Raw genomic sequence first — 24,782 nt, 5'->3', positions numbered from 1 at the left:
TACATAATTGAGTTGTTTCTATATTTTTCTATATTATTGGCTGTCAAAGCTTTTAAGATATCACTATAGGGCTTTGAATTGACAATAATCCATGACATTTTATGAAATTAACGTTTTATCAAAAAACGGTTGGTACATTGATTTACGATTAAAATCCAAACTGACACATGATCTTTGCAGTTATTAATATTATTCATGAGTATGGTACGGATAACCATGAGACAGGGGTCACAAGCAGACGTTTCTTTATGTTATATATACAGTATATATAGATAAATAAATATTTATTTTATTATATTTATTACATATACATCTTTTTTATTATTATTATTATTTTATTTCAAGTTTCTACCAGTAGAGGACAGTGTAGCCCAAGCACTTGCGCGTCACGACGTCAATAGAAACGAAAAAGAAAAAGGTGAGAGAGAGAGAGAGAGAGAGAGAGAGAGAGGTAGAACGTTCTTCGGGTAAATACGACATGAGAGATTTTGCCAACAGTTAACAATCCATCCAACCGGACTGCGAGTTCAACCAGACTCACACCCGGGACATCGGTGCCCGTGATGAAGAGCGCATCCGGCGGACACGGTATCTGCAGGCCCGCTCCGACCGTCACCATAGGAGAGCTAGCGACCATTTCAGATAGCAACACACAGCCAGCAGCTGCTCCCTCCATGAGTGTATGTTACAGTTGGTCGAATATCGTATCCACCATCTACAGCTTGCCACACGTATACCATAATATGCTGTGTGGATTCTGTTTACGGTGTGGAAATGTGTATGGTGTCGAACTGGGGAATCGACTAGCTGCAGTTGCTAACTAGCCTTGTTTCCGTTAGCATCAGGTCCATGTGTGTGTGTGAGAGGTGTGAGGCTGAACATGGGTTTCCCAGTGTAGGTCGTGTAAGGATGCATGTGTTTACATTGTGATTCAGGTCTTAAGGACACATGTCCTGTTTGGTTGTGGTAGAGTTGGTTGAATACTGACATTTGATACTTGAATAAGGGATGCTCTTATAATACTATGATCGTAGGGTGTATTTTACGCCTGTATTATTTTAAAGATGGCTATGTACTTTTTTACAATCTGTTTATATAGGGTGATTTAAATAACTTATTTGAAATGTCATATTTTATGCGTTTGTACGTATGTTGTGGACATAGTTTTTTTAAAGTCTACGTTTTTCTTCCGACACAGCCCTGATATTCACCCAGTAACCAACAACGGGCCCCGAGAATGAACTCAAAGAAATTGGAATGCACCCCGAGGCGGCAGTTCAGAGAGCGAAGCCCGAGGGAAAGGGGCGACCAGGATGACAGATGGAGAGAACCCCAAGGAGGTCGCAGCAGTGCCGCATCACGGGACTCCCACCGCTCCTACTACGGAGAGAACCCCAAAGACTCTACTGGGACCAAGGACAAGCACCAGTACAGTGATTCACTGCAGAGGGCCTACAGTAAGGAGCCATCTCATCGGAATCGAACCCAAAGGAGCCCGGAACGGCGATCTGCTGTCCCTGACCAAGGCGGCGGCGGCGGCGGCGGTGGTGGTGGTGGCGGCGGGGATGGGGATTATACAAGGTTTAGGTACACATCCCCGGAGACCAGTACATCACAAGAGCACAGAGTCTCTGAGAGGAGGAAAAGTCTCACCGGCAACGTGGACGACCATTTTCAACACAGGAGGCTCAACAGTGACTTCAGATCTTGGCCACCAACCAAAGAGGATTCAGACTATGGTAAAAGGCCGGTAGAGTCCAAAAAACGCAGAGCATCTCCTGAAGATTTTGCGTACAGGCATCAATCTGACTATGCCATGAACAGACAGACGCAAGACAGGAGCGAGACACGTGATGTAAAACGATTGCCAGAATCTTCTTCAAAGGTATGGAAATATTTGTTGCATTACATTTATTAGGCAGATGCTTGTATCCAAAACGACTTGTATTAAGGGGATTCAACAGTAAAGATGCAACCCGGAAATGCTAATAATCATGTGGCTACATGCAGTTCATCAGATAAGCCATCTACTGCAAGTGCTACATTTTCACAACATGATAAATCCAATTTATTCCAATCCAATACTTTAGGCCTTTAAGAAGAGACTGCTTAGATGGTTGATTATTTAGGATGACTCATACTTCAGTTTGATTTTTTTTACAAATAATCTATTTTTTGTCCTCCTTCTGACCAGGTGTATGATGCAACACGAGACCAAAATGAATCCACTTCCCCTCTGAACTATAATCCTTGGCAGCCCAGCAGTGGCTTCCCAGTGACTGACGTCGGCAAAAGGGTAGGCCTTTTGTGCAAGTTTGAATGATGCGAGATCTTATCCTTGAAATTCTCCAAATTGTTTCGCATTACTTTCTATGCACAACATTATATTGGTACTGCATACGAGACACACTTGCACATGAAGCCCAGTGGATATTTATGAAAGATACGTGTTGCAACTCATGCAAATTTGTATTGCTTTCTTTCTCAAAGGCGGAACCTAACTCCACCAATCACAGCCCTGCTCCTGTTAAAAGTGTTCCTGAGCAGTCACCCAGGAGCAATGGCTTCCAGCGTTTCCTCAGTGTGCTCAACAAAGGGGTGGACGTCAACATGCTCAACAAGATAGTCAGTCAGGCTCCCAGTTTTCCTGATCCACGGAACGCTGCTGATCCCAGGAACACTGCCGGTCTTCGGAACGCTGCCGTTCTTCGGAACACTGCAGATCTACGGAACGTTGCTGACCTTCGGAACGTCGCTGATCTTCGGAACGCTCCTGATCTTCGGAACGCTCCTGATCTTCGGAACGCACCTGATCTTCGGAACGCTCCTGATCTTCGGAACGTTGCCGATCCCCGGAACGCTGCCGATCCCCGGAACGCTGCCGATCTTCGGAACGCTGCCGATCCCCGGAATGCTGCTGATCTTCGGAACGCTCCTGATCCTCGGAACACTGCAGATCATCGGAACGCTGTCGATCATCGGAACGCTGCCGATCATCGGAACGCTGCCGATCATCGGAACGCTGCCGATCATCGGAACGCTGCCGATCTTCGGAACGCTGCCGATCTTCGGAACGCTGCAGATCTACTTGGATCTCACAGAGGCCCTGGGAAGCAGGACACGCACCAAAACGCAGTGTACTGGAATAAGAACCATGAACCCCAACAACAGCAGAGTAAGCAACCCAGTGAAAACACTCTAATATCTATTGAAACGTCTGGCGTCCCTCATGGCAAGGCTGGCACTAGATTGACCCCAACGCAAGCAGTGGTCGAGGGGAAAGTGACGCAGGAGGAGGAGCAGAAGTGCAAAGAGATGCAGCATTTGTTTCAGACTATCGGGATGGACCTGGGACTGGACGAGCTGGGGAAAATGTCCAACCGGATCCAGCTGCGGTTGTACGGCAACAAGGAGGACCGAGAGAGAAGGGAGTCCGAAAAGGAGACGAGGAGAGAGACGAGGCAGATGTTCTCTCCCGGAGGCAACAGCAGATCCTCCTCGTCGAGCAGATCTAGCTTTGGACCTCCTGTCACAAAACACAACTCTCTGAAGATCGACTCGTTAGCGGCTCCGGTGAACGCCCCTGAGACCACCCCGGCGGCCAGTGTGTGCAACATAGCCCCCGTTAGAAACTATGACGACGACAGAGCGGGCCCGCAGAGCATTGCCGCACTTCAGTCGTTTGCACCGAACAACTCCTATCACTTACCTCAACCACAAGCTCTGACGCCAAGTTACCCCTCCACCCCCTTCTCACCCCCCACCCCCTTCGCACCTCCCATCCCCTTCTCGGCACCAGCCCCGTTCTCACCACACCTCTATCCACCGGCTGCCTACAACGTGCCCCCTCCGTGGGAGTCTCCACTGGAACTATGCCTTTCCCCCCGTACCCCCCGAGTTACCCCCCCCCGTGCCCGTGCAATCCCCCGCCGTGCCGTCGTTTACAAACTATCACAATCATTCAAATCCAATCAAATCGACTTCAAGGCCCCGCTATTTGCAGGTTATAAACACAAACCGAGCTAAGCAAACATAAGAGATATTTTGCTAGACAAGGTTTCACATTCAACAGATAACATTTGGTTCTAACTCTTCCAGGAGCAACTGAATCTTCCTATCCGGCTTTCGATTGAAGCTTGATTAAATTGCGCTTGTAAAACGTTAAAGGACAATGAACGTTACAAGAATAGGAAGACCGATTCACCCTTTAATCTGATTGGCTTTCTAAGGCTGGGACATGAAAATTATTAAATACACTGGCTTTCGTAGTGGAAGCTCAAGTAATAGGTTTTTGATTTCGATGGCCAAACCAAATAATCATTCAAAGGGCAAACGATACAGATATTTGACTTCAATATTTTGCAGATTGCAAATATATCCATTCCTTATGAATTGGCTTGTGTTTGTTACACTGTAGGATCACTTCTTGTTTAAGTACCTGTCTGTTCTGACTCAAAACATATTGTGAGAACAACATGGTTGATAAGAATAATACATGTATAATTCAAATGTGCTATCAAATTTATTTTAGCAATGTGCCACAATTGTCCAATTCACTATTCCACGTTAAATAAACAAAATCTTTTAGACTATATGCATACTACTGCCTTACACCTTTTCCCTGAAAACTGTAGGAACTTGGATTGTACATTTGTTCCAAAAGTTGATTGGTTATATTAAACGCCTATAATTTGTCGATATTTTGTCTATATTCTATGTATGTTTTTTGCTGCTGATTCTGCGTCAATGATTATAACCTTCTGGGGCTTTCTTATAACAAGGCTTACAAATCGCTTACTACAAACGAACTGGCCATTTTCAACAGAATAATGATTCGCAATAAATGCAAAACACGTATGGAAAACGGACGGGGCCGCATCAATTGCAACCCAGTCGGAAATGGGCTCTGAGGAGAGATTTAAAAGCCTTTAAAAGAAGAGATGATTCTGTCAACGTCACAGCCCTATCCTTCAGGATGGTGCTTAGATGATTCTGACCTGTCATTATATCTACAGGTCCTTCTCAAAAAATTAGCATATTGTGATGAAGTTCATTGTTTTCTGTAATGTACTGATAAACATTAGACTTTCATCTATTTTAGATTCATTACACGCAACTGAAGTAGTTCAAGCCTTTTTCTTTTTAAATATTGATGATTTTGGCAAAGTCAAAAACCAAAAATCCCTATCTCAAAAAATTGGCATATTTCATTCGACCAATAAAAGAAAAGTGTTTTTAATACAAAAAAAGTCAACCTTCAAATAATTATGTTCAGTTATGCACTCAATACTTGGTAGGGAATCCTTTTGCAGAAATGACTGCTTCAATGCGGCGTGGCATGGAGGCAATCAGCCTGTGGCACTGCTGAGGTGTTATGGAGGCCCAGGATGCTTCGATAGCGGCCTTAAACTCATCCAGAGTGTTGGGTCTTGCGTCTCTCAACTTTCTCTTCACAATATCCCACAGATTCTCTATGGGGTTCAGGTCAGGAGAGTTGGCAGGCCAATTGAGCACAGTAATACCATGGTCAGTAAACCATTTACCAGTGGTTTTGGCACTGTGAGCAGGTGCCAGGTCGTGCTGAAAAATGAAATCTTCATCTCCATAAAGCTTTTCAGCAGATGGAAGCATGAAGTGCTCCAAAATCTCCTGGTAGCTAGCTGCATTGACCCTGCCCTTGATAACACAGTGGACCAACACCAGCAGCTGACATGGCACCCCAGACCATCACTGACTGTGGGTACTTGACACTGGACTTCATGCATTTTGGCATTTCCTTCTCCCCAGTCTTCCTCCAGACTCTGGCACCTTGATTTCCGAATGACATGCAAAATTTGCTTTCATCCGAAAAAAGTACTTTGGACCACTGAGCAACAGTCCAGTGCTGCTTCTCTGTAGCCCAGGTCAGGCGCTTCTGCCGCTGTTTCTGGTTCAAAAGTGGCTTGACCTGGGGAATGCGGCACCTGTAGCCCATTTCCTGCACACGCCTGTGCACGGTGGCTCTGGATGTTTCTACTCCAGACTCAGTCCACTGCTTCCGAAGGTCCCCCAAGGTCTGGAATCGGCCTTTCTCCACAATCTTCCTCAGGGTCCGGTCACCTCTTCTCGTCGTGCAGCGTTTTCTGCCACACTTTTTCCTTCCCACAGACTTCCCACTGAGGTGCCTTGATACGGCACTCTGGGAACAGCCTATTCGTTCAGAAATTTCTTTCTGTGTCTTACCCTCTTGCTTGAGGGTGTCAATGATGGCCTTCTGGACAGCAGTCAGGTCAGCATTCTTACCCATGATTGCGGTTTTGAGTAATGAACCAGGCTGGGAGTTTTTAAAAGCCTCAGGAATCTTTTGCAGGTGTTTAGAGTTAATTTGTTGATTCAGATGATTAGGTTAATAGCTCGTTTAGAGAACCTTGTCATGATATGCTAAATTTTTGAGATAGGAATTTGGGGTTTTCATGAGCTGTATGCCAAAATCATCAGTATTAAAATAATAAAAGACCTGAAATATTTCAGTTGGTGTGCAATGAATCTAAAATATATGAAAGTTTAATTTTTATCATTACATTATGGAAAAGAATGAACTTTATCACAATATGCTAATTTTTTGAGAAGGACCTGTATACCTCAGGATGATAGCGGAAGGCAAAATAAATCTTTAATTACTCTTCGTGACCCATGGTTGTGGCTGAGATACTGTGTGCAAATGTTTGAGTCCCTCTTCTACGTGTTTATGCAATTTAGTTTATGCCTCTTTATTCAGCATTTAAATGTAATTCTTCATACAATTAATAGGACGTCTTATAAATCTAATACAAATCAATACAGGTCTGTGTAAACCATATTTTTGGTTCATTACTAAATTATATTAATTAAGTCCGACAAAGCTCTGGTAATGTTTTAAGAGGCAAGAGCTGGTTGATATACACCTCAAAAGAAAAGACATCTCCGGTGAGGGAGGGTCGATTTAGGAGAGATGGAAATAACACTGACAACACAAACCTGTGTTTGAGGGTAACTTTGGTTCCCAGACTGTCTTTCGAGTCTGTCTAATATATGATATTGCTGGTCTGTATGGTCCAGCCAACAACCCCCATGTCGGACCCACTTCCATCAACCGACCTGGAACCCGGGCGCTCCCGACCAGACGATGGCCTCCTAGAGCAGCTCGTGCCCCCGCGTCTACCAACGATCGAGAAGGAGAGCGCCCCCCCTCCCTGATGTCGGTGTGTGTTTACCTCACTCGTTTAGCACAAACAAAAGCTATGAAGAAAGAGTGCAATGCTGTTCTTTAATCATTAAGGCGATAAGGTATGCGACCGTGCATGTTTCTATTGTTCTCTAATCGGTAAAATTGACGTTTTATCAGTGGTTTTGTGTGGAAGTATGTGTGTGTGGACGTTAGCTGGCTCCGCTAGTTGTAGACACTAACAAATCCCAGGTTGTATTCCTGTTTTCCTTTTCAACGTTGGGATGTCAGGGAAACATTAAGAGAGGTTGAATGATAAACCTTTGATTATCAGCGTTGTTTGCAGTGCTATCCTACATGTTGATTCTTTAATTCAACAGCTGACGTTTTCTATTATTATTGTCGACCACCATTTAGATCCATAACAGATGATAATGCTGTTATCTTCCTAGTATTTATTTTATGATGATGTTTACATATGTTCTAGGAAAGACGTGATGAATCCCCCTTACTGGGACAGGCTTCCAAGGGCCAGGTACGATCATGACCGACCTCAATGTCCTGGAACAGAACAAGACATGGGGCAATACACATTCAACTACAATGATCAACATTATCACCAGGACCACTATAGATACCATCAAAGAGAACCACAAAGACCAACCAGGAGGATGGACTATGGACAGCACAGCATTCCTTCTCCTTCTCCATCTCCTGGTCTTATTAGTTGCAGAGAACCATCAGTAGATCTTGGATCAGACAGGACCGTTATCCCAGACGGACCATCAGTGGAATTAGCTGAGATAGACAATGAGCTGGAGAGAAAGAAGAAAAAACTTGAAGAAATCGAGAATAGGATTATTCGGAAGAAAGCTGCAATTGCCTTGAAGAAAATCTTGCCCTATTTGAGAAAAACCGATGAGCTATCTGACAATCCATTAGACGACCAGAAAGACTTAGTAGAGAGTTGTTTAACTACTACTAATGAATCTTCTCTGAAGGAGAGGGTGAACTCCATTTTGCAGCTAAGGAAGTCTCTCGGCTTTCCAAAGGTGAGCAGTGAATTGGCTGATTTGCCGTACTCTGGAACGAAAGGTCTTTCCATTGATGTGCATTAATTATTCTGTTATGCTTTATTTAGACCACATGTTTCAAGCTCACATCAGTTCCTCATTGGACCACACATTTGTAGTGCTAACACCAGTCCTGAGCTTATTCAACAGGCAGGTATTAGGGCTTTGACTTTTGCCCAAAAATCATATTCAAAGTTTGTTTGTTTATTAATATTAATATTCGAATATGACCATTAAATGCCTTCAGTAAGACCTGGATTGGGTTTAGCGAGGTTTGTTTACCGGCGTTGCGGTCTTGCGTGTTCCAACGGTTTATTAGGTTTCTAATAAATCGCTGTCTAATCAATACTTCATTCACTGCCTCTTCCGTGGTCATTACAATATTATGAATAGACTGCGTCGGGTTCTCCGACGTCTCTCCCTCTTGGCCTGCCCATAACAGGTTCAAATATTAAGGGCTGCCTAACATTCGTTCGAATTTTGATTTATTTTTTGATATTCGAATAACGAAGTTCGGAGTCAAAGCCCTACCACATATACAGTCGAAAGGGTTTGAAATCAGTCAGACCCTACAAGCATGGCCTCTTTGCCATTCCATCCTGCAGGCAACGACAGACTGAAGGTCAACCCGGGTCAATTAGAACCTGTAGCTGTGGCTTACTTGCCATTCTGCCCATTTTAAATATAAACAGATATTTTGACCTGTGTTCGAGAGATGCTTTATGAAACACCTCCAGAGTGCAAGCTTGTTTACCTTGTGTCTCGGAACAAACCACGTGTTGAACATTTACCACTCTCGAGACATACCTAGCCCGAAACAACGATACCACAGAGGATTAAAATCAGGTTTCATCACTATGCATATGGGTGTTGTACATCTTAGGTTCAGCCTTGTCTGATTTTCCCTGCAGATGCACAGCAGAGACCCAAAGAGCTCCACAACATATGGGGTCGGCCGGCAGGAAGATCATCCCCTGAAGCTTCGTGTGAAGACACTGATGGACAACAGATCGAGAACACTCCGAGAGGTATGAAGTGGTCGGAATTGGGAATTGGCGATGTGACAATTCCATAGTAATTACACACTTACTACTAATGTAATCCTGAAAATATCCTACATCTTCAATGAATGAATCTAGTAATGACTCCAGTGATTCTCCAGATGCCATTGGTAGTCCCTCATGGTTTTATTTTGTCTTGCCCTTGCTAGAATCCTAGTTTTCCACCACCGACTGCCACCCTGGATTCTAGGATGTGGCATGCAGTTGATGGTCCGAAGATGCAGCTCAACCCTTTGGTAAAACTATTTACTTTGAGGAAACATGTTCTTCTTTGAGATTGTCATAACGCTTTGACATAGTCTTAACATTGCTGTTCAATATATTCCAGGGACTATTTAACAGTATGTGTAATATTGCTAATCATAGTTATTTGCAATGTGTCAACTATCCTCAGGCTTCTCTAAGGTGTTTGTTTTCTCTACCTCCCATAAGGACGTTCATCATGCCTTTTTTTAATGGCCTCTGATTGTAGTCGCTGAGCTTCCTTGCTGGATAATGGTGGACCTGCATTAACACCCCCTCCCAAAACAGAGCCGGAGCCAACCTGAATCCAGCACAGTTTATGAGCCGTGGCCTACAGAGGGCGGTCAGACGATGCAGGTGGACCCCTACCCACCCATGGTAAGCGTATATGTGGTATTAGTTGTAAGTGCTGAAATCACTTACAATTTGTGTCATAAATCATCTTATGCCAAATGTAATGGAATAGTCATACCGTAGGCCAGACCACATGTTGACTGTCAGTCTCCTAAGGAGAGAGCTAAGGAGTCTCCAAGCCAAGACCCTGGACCTGGGCCGATGCCTGGATTATCTGCAGGCTTCCAGCACGTCCAGGTACACCATCAGGCTGCTTGCTCAATGTATCTGGGTCTCTGGGCTTAGCCGATGAGGTTCTCATCAGATTCAGTCCGAGTAGGTTATTGGCTGAGCAGTCGACATCCAACCCTGAATGGCAAAATAAACAATAAAGGTGCTTGCACACTGCCACGCGGCAACTGCCCTGATAACCGCCTCACTGCCGGTTCAGCGCGGCGGTGTGAAGGGCCAGGCGTTTTCAAAAGCGGCTGGCCGCCGCCGAAAGTTTAAACACGGGGAAAGCTGAGCGGTAGGGCAATATCTGTGTGCGTTCACGTGGGTGCCCACCGCTTCTTGGTCAACAGCCGCTTTTGTAAACTCCTCCCCTCTGCCGACCTTCCCTCATTGAAATGAACGGAGGCGGCGAGTTGCCGCGCGGTGGTGGGAAACCGGCTTAACAGGGATGAGTATTCAGGAACTTAAACAAGGCACATACAAAATGCTAAAACCTCAGTTTTATGGGATTAGCAAATGTCTTTCCCTTGCTATTGTTAGCTAAACAGTTATGTCCAATCAGTGTCATACTTAGACATAATAAGCTTGGATTTGTCATAGATTTGAGTTAACTTTTTAATAAAAGATCCAAACTTTATTCTATGATTTATCTAGTAGTTCTTTAACATTCTATGTATATTTTTTAAAAACTTTGCTCATTTAGTTTTTGTTTTAAAAAGCACTTATTTTGAGAGCCTCTACCCCAATTTCGTTGCACTTTGTGCAATGACAATAAAGAGATTCTGATTCTGATCTTGTCATACTTGTACAATTGTGCGCTAGCGTACAGATTAGGATTGATCCAGAAAATTGCAACCAGTAAGTAATGTTTTATTTCACCGTCCCCTTTCTAGCCTCACGGGAGATCACAGACTCCACGCCCGGCCTCGCCATCCCCTGCGCCCCCACAGAGACCCGCCATAGCCCGCGGCATGCAGCGGTTTCTCAACTTGCTTAACAAAGGGGTGGACATGGATTTGTTCACCAGTATCGTCAACGACGACAGCAAGTCCGTCACCTCGGATGTGGTGCTCCCGCTAAACCAGCCCCCGCGGAGAGAGCCTTCCAGGTCGGAGAACGATCGGGCCGAACCTCATCCGAAGGACAGCCATCCGAGTCAGTCTGAGCCCCGGAGCCGTAGTCGATGGAGCACTGAGCTCCCCGACACTGAAGGGTCTCCCAAAGAGAGGAGCAACTCCGCTAATGATGATGGCAGAGGCATCTCTGCCATCATCAGCAGCAGCAGACATTGTCCTTTAAGCAGTGCATCCAGTGGCCCGCGGGCGGAAGAAGAGAATCCAATGCAGTTACAGCTCCAGAACATTCTGAAGACCCTGGGTTTGAGCCTGGACAAGGAGGAGATGAGTGGACTCACAAGCCGCACTGACGAGAGGCTCAACGGGAAGAGGAAGGACAACGGACAGGGGTTCCACAACCCGTCAGGCAGTGAGATGCCCTTTGAGCCGGCTCCTGAACCCTGTGACGGTACTTCTACCTCCGCTCCTCCCCAGTCCCGTCCTGCCGGCCGCCCTCCCCCCCAGCACAGAAAGGGAGAGGGCATCGTGGAGGGCAGGAAGAGGAGGCGGCTCTCTCCCTGCAGCCAATCAGTGGACAGAAGCTCTGGGGACAGCGGACAAAGAGGGAGAAGAACCGATGGCCACAAGAGGCGGGAGACGGACAGCTGCGGAGACGCGGGGACGGACCCGACGCGGGACGGAGAGCCCAGTGGAGCCTCAGGGGCAGAGAAGAGGCAGAAGAGAGGTCGCCATGGAGACCCCGAGACATACAGCAGGCAGGAGGGAGATCGCCATGGAGACTCAGAGACATACAGGAGGCGGGATGGAGATCGCCATGGAGACTCGGAGACACACAGGAGGAAGGATGGAGACCCCGAGACATACAGGAGAAAGGATGGAGATCGCCATGGAGTCCCGGAGACATACAGGAGGCGGGATGGAGATCGCCATGGAGACTCGGAAACATGCAGGAGACAGGATGGAGATCACCATGAAAACCCCAAGACATACAGCAGGCAGGATGAAGATCGCCATGGAGACCCAGAGACATACAGGAGACGGGATGGAGATCGCCATGGAGACTCTGAGACATACAGGAAGCGGGATGGAGATCGCCATGGAGACTCGGAGACATACATGAGGCAGGATGAAGATCGCCATGGAAACCCCGAGACATACAGCAGGCAGGATGGAGATCGCCATGGAGACCCCGTGACATACAGGAGGAAGGATGGAGATCGCCATGGAGACCCCGTGACATACAGGAGACAGGATGGAGATCGCCATGGAGACCCCGAGACATACAGGAGGCAGGAGGGAGATCGCAATGGAGACCCCGAGACATACAGGAGGCAGGAGGGAGATCGCCATGGAGACCCAGAGACATACAGCAGGCAGGACGAAGATCGCCATGGAGACCCGGAGACATACAGGAGACAGGATGGAGATCGCCATGGAGACTCGGAAACATGCAGGAGACAGGATGGAGATCACCATGGAAACCCCAAGACATACAGCAGGCAGGATGAATCGCCATGGAGACCCAGAGAAATACAGGAGACGGGATGGAGATCGCCATGGAGACTCTGAGACATACAGGAGGCGGGATGGAGATCGCCATGGAGACCCCGAGACATACAGGAGACAGGATGGAGATCGCCATGGAGACTCGGAGACATACAGGAGGCGGGATGGAGATCGCCATGGAGACCCGGAGACATACAGGAGGAATGATGAAGATCGCCATGGAGACTCGGCAACATGCAGGAGACAGGATGGAGATCACCATGGAAACCCCAAGACATATGGGAAAAGAGTTCACAGGGGCGACAGAGTTAAGGTAAGCTCCCGCAGTCCCCAAGCTCGTCTGGCAAACCCGGACTCCAACTCTGCCTTAACGTTGCCAGGAACCACTTCAACCGAGTACTATGAAAACGCTAATTACCATGGTAACGCCATCAAAGGTTCCTCCCACGTGAACACTCCTGGAGATGCAACCCCCTACCCCCATCTCTCTGCTTCTACCGGGGCACACAACCCCCCCTATCCCCTCCCTGGCTCCGCCTCCTCCTATCCCCTCCCTGGCTCCGCCTCCTCCTATCCCCTCCCTGGCTCCGCCTCCTCCTATCCCCTCCCTGGCTCCGCCTCCTCCTATCCCCTCCCTGGCTCCGCCTCCTCCTATCCCCTCCCAGGCTCCGCCTCCTCCTATCCCCTCCCTGGCTCCGCCTCCCCCTATCCCCTCCCTGGCTCCGCCTCCTCCTATCCCCTTCCTAGCTCCGCCTCCCCCTATCCCCTCCCTGGCTCCGCCTCCTCCTATCCCCTTCCTAGCTCCGCCTCCTCCTATCCCCCCCCTGACGGCTCCTCCTATCCCCTTCCTGGCTCCGCCTCCTCATATCCCCTCCCTGAGAAAGCCTCCCCCTATCCCCTCCCTGGCTCCGCCTCCTCCTATCCCCTCCCTGGCTCCGCCTCCTCACCTGCTACCACCACTCCTCGACCTAAGCCTACTGATGGCTTGCAGCTAGAATACATCCTTAACCCAGACCTGTCAAAGAGCGAGGGCCAGCATTGGTCTGCTCAGCGCTGTCTGCAGGTTATCAACATATGGCCTGCAACGAAAAGGCGCTGCCTGACCATACTGAAGAACACCTCTGCACCAACAAGTCCTGAAATGATAACAGCCGGGATACAAGGAGAGATCCATTCAAGCACTTGGACTGAAATGGAGCCAGCTTTACCTAAGCCAGCTGCTCAGTTGGCTACCAAGCCTCCTCAGCGGCAGGAGAGAGTTACAGTCCAAAAGCAGGAGGTACTTACAGTCCAAAAGCAGGAGGTACTTACAGTCCAAAAGCAGGAGGTACTTAAAGTCCAAAAGCAGGAGGTACTTAAAGTCCAAAAGCAGGAGGTAGTCGTTATCCGGGGGAGAAAACAAAGAAAAACGCAGACAGAAGAAGAAAGGAAGGCAGTACTGAAGGAAAAGGTACTTTTCTTTACTCCACATATTATTCATTATCAATTGACACAATAACAATCATTGTTCAATAATACTAATTGATTTGCTTTCTTCCCCCCCCCCCCACCCCAACAATCTTTTAGCTTCTGGCATTCAACCAGAAGATGAAGCAGAGTCCCTTCATGCCAGCGCCAGTGTCTAGTTGCACGTATTCGGACCTGACATAGCCTTGTTATGCCAGGTTGGTGTTGGTTTTTATTTTAAAAGACATCTTCTGGAGCTACCGAACTTGTTAGACCGGGAAAAATCTCCGTCACCTTCAAACAGAGGACCTTTACGGAAGCATCGCTTCAGTTTACCCATAATATTATGTCAGAGGTCTTTAGATTTCTACGGACAGTTTTTTAAACGGTAACATGTAAGGTATTTTTTTGTGCTGTAGTTCAAAAATGCTGATGATTGCGTTAACGATGACTTTGAATTTCAAGTGCACACACTGTGGAACTTTTCATCATACTTCAATATGTACATTTTTGTTAATTTGCTAATTATAGAAATTGTATTGAATAAACATATATTGCAAATTAATGAATAATGAAGCAATATTTAATGTTGAAAGAAAAAGTTCTGGAAAGCACGTAATAAAATGAACTAAACTAGCACTGGACGGCCAAGACATCCCAGCATGCAATTGGGCAACGGCACCAAATAAAACAACACCAACATCTCAAACCACTTGCTTTGACCCACCGCAGCAAAAACTTAAATAAATTACACACACAGTGCCTTCTCAGGGTCGCTTCACGCCCCCGTTCCTCGCGGCATCGGTTCAAATGCTCGCCCAGTTATCTTCTGTAAACTAAGGTTGGGTGATGGGCTGTCGGTCGGTTTCACAGCTCGTCCTTGTCCTCTCCTTCGCAAATGCAGGCGGCTCTCTGGCTGTTCATGTAGGGCCTGCAGCCCAGGGTCCACACAGTGTTGAACATGGTGTCCGCCACTGCCTCGCATGCTGAGGGCAAAAGGGAACACACACGCATTTACATTCAGGGCATTTAGCAGACGCTCTTATCAAAAGCAACTTACAATAAGTAAATTTTTCAGAAGAAGGAGAAACAATATATATCGCTGTCGGTGCAATAAGGATGTTCATGAAAACAAGTGCCAAGCACTTACAATTGTTAGCTTAACCAATTCCACGTACACAACAAAGATAGCTAGGATAAGATGCACAATGCTACGTACTATTTTTAAGGTCAAGGGGGTACAACATACAATAAGTGCGTACATTAAGTGTCAGGATCGTACAACATAGAATAAGTGTGCAAGAGGGTTGGGAGGGGGTTCAAGACAAACATCTTTCCTTGGTTTGTCTAATGGGACATTTTATTGCATCAGGCATTTAAAGTTCCTATGACATTCCACCAGGTGTGATTGTGATTAGCCTTACAAGCTGTTTTGAAAATCAGGCTCTTATGACATCACAAGTGGGCGTGTCCACCTAGATGTGTGCTGGATAGATCAGTCTACCAGCCTCCCCAGTGGACTGTAGCAAACGTTGCTCATCTATCCGTCACACATCTAGGTGGACACGCCCACTTGTGATGTCATAAGGGGCAGATTTTCAAAACGGCTTGTAAGGCTAATCACACTCACACCTGGTGGCATGTCACGGGACCTCTAATGATTTATTTGTACAATAACATGCAACACAATTCTGAACCGGGTACCATAAGCCCACTGACCTTCGACCTTGGACATGAGGCCGAGGCTCTTCTTGAGGTCGGAGCAGATGCTGTGCAGACACCAGCGGAACTTGGAGTCGCAGCGGTACTTGTTGGAGCCGCAAGTGTCGTAGCACAAGTCCAGCTGGTTGCAGCACTTGGTCATGGCTGGGATGCCGTCCATCTGATAAAGCCAAACAAGTATGCGTGTTAAAATGGAACCGACCTTGTGCTGATCAGTATTTTAACGTAATATTAATGTGAATGTTCCAGGTGTTTGTGTAATAATAGCCATGCTTTATAGACGTACCCCTTCGGGAACGGGAATGCCCAGGAAGTAGGAGCTGCAGCCGTCTGGTTCTGGCATCTGGAAATCCGGGCGTGGTAGAGGGGCTTTACCTGGAGGGTTAATTCGATTAGTTAATTACATTGGTTAGAATTAGATTTGTTAATTGTATTGTTTGGGCATGAGAGTATGCTGGTGAATAACTATCAGCATCTTTTTTCTCTTTCTTCTGACAAAGGTACTTATTGTATTCTCTTTGGATAAAAGCATCTGCTAAATGCCCTAAATATCAATGTCAATCTTTATGGCTCATGCTTTTACTGTAAGATGCTCAAAAAGGCAACAAAGTAGACTATGACAATTTTTCCAACTGAAGGTATATCTGAGAATAAGGACGCTGCTGTTATTTTAGATCTAATCAATCATAGAGGCCATTGTCCATGGCCAAGGCGCTATCAATTTGATGACAAGATAGATAACAAGTCTATCTCAAATCCGGGCTAAGGTTTACATAATGAATGTGGGACTGAAGTGCCTATAGGAAAACAAACTTAGCTATATTCAATTCAATTATATTGCATACAGTATTAAGGATCAACATAAATGTTGACGTTATGGCACCCATTGCTTCCCTGATCATCCCTGAAAGGCGGGATCCCCAACTCTGCGTTCCTCCTCAAGATTTCTTGCTTGAGTTTTTGCCCTCTGAAGGGCTAGGTTCAGGGGGTTGTCATAAATATATGGCCTCTCAAGCCCTTTGAGACTACCTGTGAGGGCTATACAAATAAAATTGAAGTATAAAGTATCAAGCATCTACTCACCATATCGACAACGGTACTGACACACTCCATCACGACCGCCCATCAACTCAAGCATGGAGTCGAAATAGGTATTAACCGCCTCGAAGCCTCCCCTCAGACTCTCCATTCCCCAGTCGCCGTCCTCCTCCCCCGGCGGGCTGCCCGGAGCCTGGCCGGGCTCTGCTGGGGGCGCCTCGGTGTCCTGACCCTGGATGCCCTGGAGGGACAGCACCAACACCAAGAGACCCCATGCTGCGAGCGGCACCCTAGCTAACATTTTTGGTAGTGTTGTTGAATTAAAATCAAAAGAGCCCAGGGACAATAACTAGATGCAAGTGTGCACCTAAAGGAGAGATACGAGTAAGTAACTGGATAGAGGGCTGAAACGGTTGCATATCATCCTGACCTGGACTTTGAGCCAGGCATCAGTCGTCCTCCACTGTGGAGGAACAAAGTTCAGCGTTTATCATGATTTCGCATATCTATTCTTGCGTTATTAAGCAAGAAAAAAAAAAAAGGACAACACATTTGAGTTTAATCTCGTTGGCAGACATTACTCCTGACGCTGTCCATATTAGAGGTGAAAGCCTGTGGTGTTAAATCTACAGGTGGTTAGGGTGTCATTGCTGGTGCCCACGTGTAATCGGAGGAGTGCTATCAGGGCTTTTATAGGCCTACCCACCCAAAAGGAAAGCTTGGTTCCTGATGATAACACGTTACATTTTTTTATATTACAACAATATAACTTAAGGGAATGAATCACACACTCTGGGTTATGGCAAGTACCCTACCCTCCCACCCGTCGTAATTCAATATAAAATCAATTATCGACGTAACATACAAAATATTAAAGATTAATTATTTTTATTGCACTAAGTATTTCCTAAATGCTAATCTAGTGATTATTATTTAATACGGATGCGTATTATTTATTTTACATTATTTACAATTCTATTTGGTTTACACGTTTGTTATATTTATATATCTATTTATTTTCTCGAATGCACCAATTGGGTAAGCTTACTAAAAATGTCGTTGTACTTGACTCGTGCAATGACAATAAAAGGCTTTCTATTCTATTTTTTTCTATAGCGTACCACTACCAGCAGGGGGGTATAGCGCGGTGACGTCACCAGCAGAACTCTCGAAACTAGCACGCTGTCATGTGACATGACGTATGAGGAAGCAATTAAAAACATGCTTCCGAAAACGCGACGCGCTGTGATATGAGAGATGTGTACAGCTTTTAAACAGTTAATGAAACCCATCAATTCTTTATTTATGTTTTTTTATTAATTGGAGGGTAAAGGTGTTTCGTTGACGTGACAAGAAGGATAGTTCATTGTCAAGATTGTTTAGCTTCACGTTATATTGAATGGGAATAAACGAAGCTAACTAACTTATGACTTCATTGTGAACATGTGCAAGTGTAGAAATCAAATTACTAATGATCAAACTTAAAAATGGCATTTGCGAACCTCTTTAAAACTCTGTCTCCTGCTGAAGGACATCATGCCATCCCATGTCAATCAACTCAACCACACAAGTAAGCAAGTTTGATTGTGAGCTTTTACCAAAAAATGCATTATACTTGTAAGTGTTAAATTGGGTCATTAATCTGTTATCCACCATATGGATAGAAATGGGGTCCAAGAGGTGTGTGCCACACAAAGACCAACCCCTTGCGGACAGCAGACTGGTCAGAAGAAGAAAAAGAAGCGCCAACATGTAAAATACATTCAACCAGTACACATTTTTATTGTTTTATGTTTGTTGTGAATGCTGTGCTTTCACCAATAGTATGTGTGTGTTTGGGCATGAGAGTATGCTAGTGAATATTATAGTACAAGCGTGTTTCTTGTGTTTGAGTTTTCTTAAGGACCACATTGGAAACAAGATAGCAACCTCGAAGGGGTTATTCTTCAATCAAGATTATATACACATATTATTATTTATTTCTTTATATTTTTTTCATTTCAGTTGAATCAAGCCGTGGCCGCAAAGACTCACGGACCTCCACGGTTCTATGACTATGACAAGCCAGTTGGCGTCCCCTTTAATCACAGAGGAAAAGGCCAGTTCCACCACAGAGGTGCCTTCTCCCAGAAAAATAACCACCACAACAACTGGCAGGAAAACGCAAATAGTCAGAGCTACAGGGGTGGGTTTCCCCGTGGACGACAATTTCATCAGGGTGACCGTAGAGGATGGTTTCCTAGAGGAAGAGGACACAGTCAAACGCATCAAAACAAACGGGTAAGCAATTCTGGCCTGCTTCCGTGGTCGTATCATACCGGCTGTGATGAGATTGGCAACACCTTTATACAATAACAAAGAATCTCATTGTTGCCCTTTCTCATTTATGAGCGTGTATGGTAGGTAGGCCTCTTGCTCAAAGATGCCTACAGGTTCAGAGCTTGGGTTTCAAACCCTCTGCAATTTGACGGAGAGTCATTAAAGGTTCTAAACATTAGCCCATCATGACTTCTCCACAAGTTACAAATGGCTCTGGTCTGGATATTTGTCTTGACTCTGTATTCCCTTTAGGGTTCAGCAGTCCGGCACATGACCCAGGAGTTCAAGGACCAGAACGCGCTGCAGGTCGACGGGCAGTTATTGTGTAAACACTTCCTGATGGGCAGATGCACCAAGGTTGGGGGAGACGCTTCGCGCTTCACGCTTCACGCTTCACGTGACGGTCTGAGCCGGTCTCGATGTGGCCGCTCCGCCCTCCAGTCTCATTGCGGTTCCCTTTTGTCTTCAGGGCGCGGAGTGTCAGCTGGTGCATGCCATCACCAAAAATGATCTGATCAAAGACGTGTGTAAATTCTACATCCAAGGTTCCTGTTCCAAAGGAGAGAGCTGCGCATACATGCACAATATCCTTTGGTCTATATTCTGTACATGTGATATTGTTAAAGGGGACATGTTATACCCCCAGGGTGTGAGTGTGATTAGCCGTCACGAGCCATTTGGAAGATCCGCCTCTTCTGACGTCATAGGTGAGCGTGTCCAGCTAGATGTATGACGGATAGATTAGCAAATGTTTGCTACAGTCCACTGGGTAGGCTGGTAGACTGGTCTATCCAGCATTCATCTAGGTTGACATGTCCACTTGTGACGTCAGAAGAAGAAGAATTTTCACAACGGCATGTAAGGACTAATCAGACTCGCACCTGGTGGTGTGACATGTCACCTTTTAATGATTGGTTTGTTAAGTGATGTCATCACGTTTGCTGTTGGTAGCCACGGACGGTCTTTTGGGGTCGAAATGTATTTGACAACACATGATTTCCTTATCAAGGTTATTTCCACGCTCCTTCCCCTGTAAGTATTTCCACCAATGGGGGAAGTGCGCCAAAGAAGGCGAGTGCCGGTTTTCCCATGAGCCCCTCACCGAACTGACCAAACAACTGCTGGATCAGGTGTGCGTGTGTGTGTGTTAGTGCGTCTACGTTTGTGTGTGTGTGTGTGCGTGTGTGTGTGTTAGTGCGTCTACGTTTGTGTGTGTGTGTGTGTGTGTGTGTGTGTGTGTGTGTAATCACAAATGTTTTTTCTTCCGTCAATTCCACTTTTTTTGCACTTAACTGACCGCACTGGGCATAAAGCTTGATTGTTTAATATAAGCTAATGTTAAGCCAATATTAACATTATATTATGGAATCAATTCAACCCAAAATTAAGAAGCAAATTTAAACTAACCAGCCCGCCAATCACTCGCGTAATATAAATATAGAACAAAGACTCCGCAACTCCGTACTCCCTCTATTAAGGCGTGTGCGTGTGCGTGTGTGCGTGCGTGTGCGTGCGTGCGTGCGTGCGTGCGTGCGTGCGTGCGTGTTGGTTTTCTTCCCCAGCAAGTTTCCCTTGTTTCCCTCTGCGCGGTTTACTGAAGGCTTTCCTTTGACGGTGAATCTCTGCAGGCCATACAGCGGGAAAAGGATCTCAGTGAGACGGCGCGGAACAAGGAGCGGGAGAGCCTCGCTCCCCCAGCGGCGGCAGACCAGGGGGGGCGCTGCCGGGGGGGCCTGCGACCCTAAACAGGACATACTGCTGCATCCCATCAGGTCTGGGTTCACAAATGTCCCGGATTAATTCTGACATTATCGACACTTTTTTTTTATTCTCAGTTGGTTGATTGATTGTAAGATTGTAAGTGTACAAATGTACATCAGGTCAAAAGGATGACACAAAAAAGCCCATGGGCTTATGTCCATTATGGTCCCATTATGGTTGATGTGTAACCTTTTGGGGATGTTTTTATTTTTTCACAGGCCACAGTTTTACAACAGTTCATGTCCCGAGGAACCAGCCGCCGAGCTAGAGGAGCTGATCGGTGTTGAGCCGGATCGTGGTCCCGATCGCAGTGGGAGTGCTTCCCCGTCCTGCGGGCCCCCAAATTCCAAAGCGGTTCCCTATTCGGTGGAAGCGGTGCTCGCACCCGGGATTTCCAAACCTTTTCCGTCGCTTTTTGGGTCAAACGGGGACTCTGCCTCCTCGTCTTCCCCACCGCGTTCTTTTGCTCCGCTGTCGGTCCCGGCCCACCGGGTAGAGGCGCCGTACTCCGTGGAGGCCGTCCTCAGGTCGGTCAAGTCCGTCGGAAGTTCTAACTTGACCCCCGCCAGGGAACCGCCTCCATCCGCCAATCCTCCGTGGACCTATTACGGTTCGGACCTTTCCAAGGAGTTCCCAAAAGCTTCCCGGTTCTCGGGGCCGTTCCGTGGAAAGGATTCGCGTTTGGAACACAACACCGGGGAAGCAATTGACGCCGAAGCAAGGCCGAACGGAAATCAAGATGTTCCATCCTCGAATCAGGGTCATAAACAAGCCAAACGCTGTCTGCCTGTGAATAAATGTGTCCCTCCGTACTATCAGAGCTCTACAGAGGGCATTGGAGTAGTTATCAACTCAAACAGTTCGACGGATGTCCGTGTTCCACCCGTTCAACCGGAAACCCGACCAGCTGAGGAAACGAGGAAAGCCTTCCACAGCCTTTTCGCAAACCCTCTTAATCAGAACGTCTTCAACCCTCCCCGTCTCACACCACTTCCTGCTGCTGCACCGTCAACCCCCAGACACTCTGCACCGTCAAACCCCAGACACTCTGCACCGTCACCTACACGCGCTACACCTTCAACAAACAGGAAGGAGAAGACCGCTTCTGCTGACGCTAACGCTGGCCACAGTACACATGTTCCAGCAAGGCCTCTCGCTCTCAAACCTGAACACGGACCAAGTGCGGCCTTTAAGGTCGCTAAGCCAGCAGTGCCTTCTGGCTCAAAGTCCCGGAGCACAGAGTCACCCGGCCCCTCTCCCCAAGCCAAGACGGCTTGCCGAGCGAGCGCACCGGCTCACTGTGATCGATCTGTACTGGGACGTAGTAAGCCTGTGAAGCGGCCCTACCACAGCAGCATGGCGAGCTCAGGTACTGACACCGATGAGGATCTGCCTCCCTTACAGATCGCGATGGACCCGATGGTCGGTTCTTCCGATTCCCCAGAGCCGAGCGACGGGGAGCCGCCGGTCAAGGCCAGCGGGGGAGTGCTGCGCGGTCTGTTTGCGACCCCCATCCACCAGACTACTGCTATTGCGCCGCCTCCCTCGACCCCGGGGCACCGGGGTCCTTGGGAGCCTTGCCCTGCAGGGGGCAGCGGTGCACACCACACCCGGACACCTGGTGCTGCAGGCTCACCTGCGTCTCGTCCGGGTCCAAAACATCCGAAGGAAAAAGAGCAGGAATCCCGAACAACCGGCCCTCCGCCGCCGCCAGCTCATTCCGTTCGGAAGAATTTGCACATGCCCGAAATTTCTTCGGAGAAAGGTAAGAGCTCAGAATATTTATTCTGTGATATTTCTTTTCTGTTTTTCTGTTCAGAAATTGACACTTCTCTGCATGTATTTTTTTCCCAGCCCCTTCCCATGCAGCCACTAACACTAGTAATTCAGTTCTCAAGAGCCTCTTCCTAAACTTGAGACCCTACAACCAGGAAGAACAACGTGTTACCCACAGCAGTGCGTACTACTTCTTAAGTCACTTTATCAACAATATTAAACTCTCAGTGCCGCATCAGGCAAAGCCAAATCTCATTCCCACAAAGCCTCCAACTCATTTAATTTCCTTCATCATATCTCTTTCAGAAAGTGGAGACAAAGATGAGATAAACCACAGGGCCATCTCCAAAGAACCACAAACGACAGGAGAGGAGGAGGAGGAGGAAGAAGAAGAAGAAAAAGAGGAGGAGGAGGAGGAAGAGGAGGAGGAAGAAGAAGAAGAAGAAAAAGAGGAGGAGGAGGAGGAGGCCAGAAGGAAGGCGATGAGGAGCACAGAGATGTTGGGAGGAGTTGAGCCAGCAGGGTGTCATGTGCATCCTGACCACCAGGTGGCGTTTCACTTTTCATACAGCCAATGTATTCAGTCACAGTGTGTGGGTTTGAACTTTCAACAGCAAGAAAACGTATGAGGGCCTGAAGGCTTTTTTTACACACATTTAATCGTTCACCATTATACTCCAGAACGAATGGATGGATTGAGTGGATATCATTACAAGTACAAAATAACCTGTGGGCGTTTCCATTTTTTCCCTTACTCCGACTGCGAGACTGGAGGGAAGTAATATTTTGGGTAGTTTTGGTGTTGCATAATGACAAAAAAAACACTAACAAATAATGCACAACAGACGCACAGAATCATATCCCCACTAAAATATTCATTTATTATAAATCGAAGAAACAAATTATGTATCTCAACTGATCTTTTTTGATTGAGTTTTTAAACTTTTGACCGTCTGTGTGGCCGAACGCTTGTTGTCCTGGTCGATTCACTGGTTGTCCTCACTTCGACGGGACAGCCGCGGTCCAGAATTCAGCTGACGCCAGCTCTCTCTCCGTCCCTCCGCTCCAGGGCTCCGGTGAACCTCCCAGTCAGCCACCAGCTCCAGCTCATCACCGGTCCCTGGAGAAGAACCCCCACAGCCGCTCTCCAAGGCCCTCTGCTGTGCGTCCGGCAGGCCGTTTGGACCCAGTCCAGCTCCTATCCCACGGCGCTGAACAGCCTCCGATCGGATCAAACGGGCCCCTGACCCGGCCTCAGAGCCGACCGCCTCTGACCTCCATGAAGGGGCTGCTGTCGAGCCTCTTCAAGACTCTGGACCCTGCTGCCTCTCCCTTTGGAAATTAGGGTCCTAATGTTTCCTTAAACAGAGGGAAAGTTGTTGCTTTTTTGTTATTAAAACGTTTTTTTTCTGGTAAGAAATTAATATTCTGCTTATTAAGATCTTATTGATCTGCTTATTTTATCAATATAATTATATTTTATAAATATAATTATATAATCATACAAAAATGATTATAATTATATTTATATAAATATTTATTTTTTATGTGAAATGTGTCGTAACCGATCATAATTTGATGCTTGCGTTACAGTCCTCTTCACCACTATTCAGCTGAGAAGTCTATTTCGCACCGTCTTTATTCACATATAATAAAGAAGTATGCGCCAACACTAGAATGCAAATCTCTTCTATCATTAATTTAAATCAAGCGTTTGTTGTATGAGACACACATACCTTGGACTTAGAATGCATTAGGATCCAAAAGTTATCCGCTTGAGTTATGCGTTTTTCTTTTAATTCAAGTGAATATCGACTGAATAACAAATGCTGCTTCATTAGTATGTTTATGTACATGTGAAAATATAATGAAACTTGAAATTCGGTAGTAGCTCAGGCTAGGCTAGGTAGCTAGCGAGCTAAATTCGGAAATCTCTTTTGGTAGTTTGCACAAAACAATGTAATTGAACGTTTAGACCAATTCAAGTTATTTTACCTAACCATGTCATATT

The 24,782-nt window shown here is 46.5% G+C and overlaps 4 protein-coding genes across 7 annotated transcripts; 3 read left to right on the top strand and 1 right to left on the bottom strand.

Moving 5' to 3' along the window:
• Window positions 1-365: 365 nt before the first annotated feature.
• On the top strand, window positions 366-4,700 carry LOC115540523 (uncharacterized). 2 transcript variants are annotated; one of them, XM_030351916.1, is made up of 4 exons: window positions 366-588; window positions 1,199-1,885; window positions 2,195-2,296; window positions 2,491-4,700. In XM_030351916.1, exons 2-4 carry the CDS (start codon window positions 1,238-1,240, stop codon window positions 4,024-4,026), a joined length of 2,286 nt encoding a protein of 761 aa, XP_030207776.1. In that variant the 5' UTR covers window positions 366-588; window positions 1,199-1,237; the 3' UTR covers window positions 4,027-4,700. The 2 variants fall into 2 exon arrangements, with proteins under 2 accessions (XP_030207776.1, XP_030207775.1); XM_030351915.1 differs by having other exon boundaries at window positions 401-680.
• Window positions 4,701-7,137: 2,437 nt separating this feature from the next.
• On the top strand, window positions 7,138-12,982 carry LOC115540521 (serine/arginine repetitive matrix protein 2). Of its 3 annotated transcripts, none has more exons than XM_030351910.1 (7): window positions 7,138-7,305; window positions 7,671-8,235; window positions 9,168-9,284; window positions 9,467-9,553; window positions 9,849-9,938; window positions 10,038-10,151; window positions 11,021-12,982. In XM_030351910.1, the coding sequence occupies exons 2-7, from the start codon at window positions 7,681-7,683 to the stop codon at window positions 12,770-12,772; spliced, it is 2,715 nt and encodes a 904-aa protein (XP_030207770.1). In that variant the 5' UTR covers window positions 7,138-7,305; window positions 7,671-7,680; the 3' UTR covers window positions 12,773-12,982. The 3 variants fall into 3 exon arrangements, with proteins under 3 accessions (XP_030207770.1, XP_030207771.1, XP_030207773.1); XM_030351911.1 differs by having other exon boundaries at window positions 7,139-7,305; window positions 10,062-10,151; XM_030351913.1 differs by having other exon boundaries at window positions 7,142-7,305; window positions 10,071-10,151.
• A 1,734-nt stretch (window positions 12,983-14,716) lies between these two features.
• On the bottom strand, window positions 14,717-17,382 carry LOC115540553 (group XIIB secretory phospholipase A2-like protein). The gene is made up of 4 exons (XM_030351963.1): window positions 16,961-17,382; window positions 16,164-16,252; window positions 15,875-16,037; window positions 14,717-15,141 (listed from the first exon to the last, which is right to left on the bottom strand). Exons 1-4 carry the CDS (start codon window positions 17,214-17,216, stop codon window positions 15,023-15,025), a joined length of 627 nt encoding a protein of 208 aa, XP_030207823.1. The 5' UTR covers window positions 17,217-17,382; the 3' UTR covers window positions 14,717-15,022.
• Window positions 17,383-18,111: 729 nt separating this feature from the next.
• Window positions 18,112-24,327, top strand: LOC115540808 (SH3 domain-containing protein C23A1.17). Its single transcript, XM_030352384.1, has 11 exons — window positions 18,112-18,485; window positions 18,580-18,667; window positions 18,920-19,195; window positions 19,487-19,591; window positions 19,704-19,818; window positions 20,255-20,364; window positions 20,863-20,969; window positions 21,214-22,760; window positions 22,850-22,951; window positions 23,078-23,319; window positions 23,841-24,327. Exons 1-11 carry the CDS (start codon window positions 18,403-18,405, stop codon window positions 24,114-24,116), a joined length of 3,051 nt encoding a protein of 1,016 aa, XP_030208244.1. The 5' UTR covers window positions 18,112-18,402; the 3' UTR covers window positions 24,117-24,327.
• The last annotated feature ends 455 nt before the right edge of the window (window positions 24,328-24,782 follow it).

Source organism: Gadus morhua, chromosome 3 (genome assembly GCF_902167405.1).
Source record: "Gadus morhua chromosome 3, gadMor3.0, whole genome shotgun sequence".
Lineage (NCBI taxonomy): Eukaryota > Metazoa > Chordata > Actinopteri > Gadiformes > Gadidae > Gadus > Gadus morhua.
This window is presented reverse-complemented; position numbering and strand designations above follow the sequence as displayed.